At 49.1% G+C, this 3,067-nt stretch overlaps 1 protein-coding gene across 1 annotated transcript; it reads right to left on the bottom strand.

Moving 5' to 3' along the window:
* Nucleotides 1-1,201: 1,201 nt before the first annotated feature.
* Nucleotides 1,202-2,864, bottom strand: LOC124695750 (patatin-like protein 1). The gene is made up of 2 exons (XM_047228567.1): nucleotides 2,749-2,864; nucleotides 1,202-2,099 (listed from the first exon to the last, which is right to left on the bottom strand). Exons 1-2 carry the CDS (start codon nucleotides 2,847-2,849, stop codon nucleotides 1,202-1,204), a joined length of 999 nt encoding a protein of 332 aa, XP_047084523.1. The 5' UTR covers nucleotides 2,850-2,864.
* Between the last annotated feature and the right edge of the window lie 203 nt (nucleotides 2,865-3,067).

Genomic DNA, 3,067 nt, shown 5'->3' with positions numbered 1-3,067 from the left:
ACCAATAGCTTATGTCAGAAACCATCAAACCAACCGACGATCTATCCACTATCAATGAATTGATCGGTTGGCTGAGTGATTGACGGTCCGAAGCAAAATCACCTTGTTAAAACCTTTGGCACGAGCCAGCTCCACCGCCCTCCGCGGCGCCAAAGCTTATGCACACTCGGGTGGTTAGACTCCCTGTATATGTTGTCGACAAGCTGCTATGTAGAACCCTGGTGGTCACGAACGATCACACCAGTTCCCATACAACCCGCATCCTCAAAGCTTGCAGCATCAGAGTTAACAAAAACCGTACCTAGCGGCGGCGGTGTCCAAGTTGCTGATGGAGTGGAGACACACCTTTGGTGGGTTGGTTTCTATAAGTGGTGCCGAATCAAATCGACATAGGCCAAGATTTTCAAGCTTCTATGGTTAGGATTAGGCTTTACTTCCGTGTTTCGAGCTTCATTATGTTCTTCCCAAATATGTTCTTCCCAAATATGCCAGAAAGTCACCGTAAGAACCGTAGCCTGGAGATCCGATGATTGGCTCAGTAGATCGAACAACCTTTTGGAGAAGCATAGTTCTTGGGACTTGCTGTTTAATCTCCCGACATACCTCGCGCGCAAACTGACAGAAAAGGAGTGCATGCTCAATTCCTTTCGTTCGGCCACAGAAAACACAAGTGCCATCCGCCGGTATCTGCCGGCTGCGGAGCTGCACACCACTAGGTAAACAATGGTGGGCGAAGCGCCAAACATGGATGATAATTTGACCAGCCGCATTAATTTTTCAGATTGCTTTCCATTCCTTCTCTTGTGCTGCCCAATTCGACACCATGCCACGACCAGTACAACTTTGATTGATTGATTCTGAAAGAACTGCATTGGGATAAAAGAATTCCAGGCAGAATCAGGGATACGCTGGGCAAATTATCCCGTTGGAGAGTAAACGAAGACAACAACTTTGCTGGCCTGGGAAAAATGCACTGCCGGGCTGGGAAACCACGATCGGGACACGATTCAGGTCAATCCCTGCCTGCAACGAGGCCTTATTGATTTCTCCATTCTAATGAGATTCTTCAACATACACATGTTTCTTTTTCGCGGGGGGGGGGGGGGGGGGTGAATATATACACATGCTTAATTAGGCACCACACATTTAATTACCATGCATATATAGCCCTCAAATTCAATTTACCAGTCTGTGCTACAGCTTAGAGGGAGCTGAGGGTGGTTTGACGCACTTTGCGCTCTTTGGAGAGCTTGCTCGCGAAGCGCGCGAGCGCCTCCTCATTGGTTCCCTCGCCGTCGACGGAGTCGTAGCTCCCAGTGTCGATATTCACCCTGGCCACCTTCTTCTTGAGCAGCTTGTTGCCGATCTCGATGAGCGCCTCCATATTCTCCTCGGTAGCGATATCCATTGATGTCGTGTGGCCAAGGAGTGAGTCGTCTTGGATGCGGAGGTAGTTCTTCTCAACCCCCAGAGCCTTGAAGAGCATGGAGACGTGGATGTCGACCATGTCTGCGCTGGCGTGGGAGAACATGGCGACGAGCGGTATGAAGTTGCCATGGTGGAGCCAGCGGATGACACCCCACTTAGCGCAGTCGGGCGCGTTGTACGTCTCCGCTTGCTTGGCCGCACCGGTGCCGATGGAGATGATGAGGTAGTTGCCATACTCGGCGGGCTTGCCGGGGCTGAAGTCCCGGTTCCGGCACAGAACCTCCTTGGTAATCATCGACATGGCAGTCATGGTGGGGTTGTTAGCAGCCACGCCACCGTCGATAAGGTGGTACTCACGTTCCGGTACCTTTCCCAAGGGATCGTGGGTCTTGAAGAAGTGCGCCGGGAAGTAGGTGGGTGCCGCCGACGTACTGATGCAGATGTCCGATAGGTGGGCGTTCTTGAGCGGCTCCTTCTTGGCCTCGTACGTGTTAAAGATGACCGGCTGTAGGAACTTGATGTCGAAAGTCGGCACGATGATGTTGGTAATGGTGTCGGCGATGGTAACGTCGTTGGTGAGCTTCTTGATCTTATCGTGCAGGAACTTGCCATCGTACTTGGGACCCATCACCGCGCTGAACAACTTCGCCACCGGAGTGAGGAGCCCGTAACTACAATTACGAGCCGATCGATTATTATTTATATAAGACCAAGGCGTCGGTACAGCTTTGTTTGTTAGCAAAATATATTTTGATGTATCTTAGCGATACTACAGTTTCTCAAAATACCACAGTTTTAACTACTTTGATGTGTTTGTCTGTAACTAAATACTGGTATTAATACTTTATTATCTCCAGAAGCATGCTATTTTTAAGTATTAGGAAAATATCTTTGGACCTTTTTTACAAAAAAAAAGTGAAGTATTTCTGCAGTTAAATATTACTATTACCTTCGTTCCTTGATATAATTCATACGGAGTTTTGAGAAAAAATCTGAAACAAAAGGTATATTGCGTTGCACCATCCATCTACATATGTTCTTTAGGAATTTGATTATATTTTCTTATCTTATACAAACTTCTCTATTTTCTCATGTCAACTAGTGAAGGGTGATCTCTGTCAAAACTGGTGTAACATTTCTTCCAAGCCCTCTTTAATATTCATGTCAAAAACTCTATAGCGTCTTATATTTAGAAATGGAGGGAGTACCGGAGTATATGGTTTTGAAATATTTTAGTTTTCAGGAAAACTCCGTTCCCAAACTAGACCTACGGTGCATCACCCATCCATCAATAAAGCATGGAAGCTGTTGGCTACATACCTCCGCTGCGGGAAGATCTTGGGCCCGTTGTCGAGGTAGAACTGGTTGATCTCCTTGGCGGCGAAGAGAGGTCGCTTGTTCTCGCCCGGAGCTGCAAGCATCGTCGCCACCAGCGCGCCAGTGCTCGTCCCGGCGATGGCGTCGAAGTAGTCCGCGATGCGCGCGTCCGGCCCGTCCAGCTCCTGCAAAAGTTAAGCTTGAGCGTCGCCGGGACGACCCCAAATCAAGCTTGAGCGGGTCGGGCCTACTTGGAGCTTCGACTCGAGGCAGGCGAGGATGGTGGATGGGATGAGCCCGCGGATGCCGCCGCCGTCGATGC

Source organism: Lolium rigidum, chromosome 3 (genome assembly GCF_022539505.1).
Source record: "Lolium rigidum isolate FL_2022 chromosome 3, APGP_CSIRO_Lrig_0.1, whole genome shotgun sequence".
Lineage (NCBI taxonomy): Eukaryota > Viridiplantae > Streptophyta > Magnoliopsida > Poales > Poaceae > Lolium > Lolium rigidum.
This window is presented reverse-complemented; position numbering and strand designations above follow the sequence as displayed.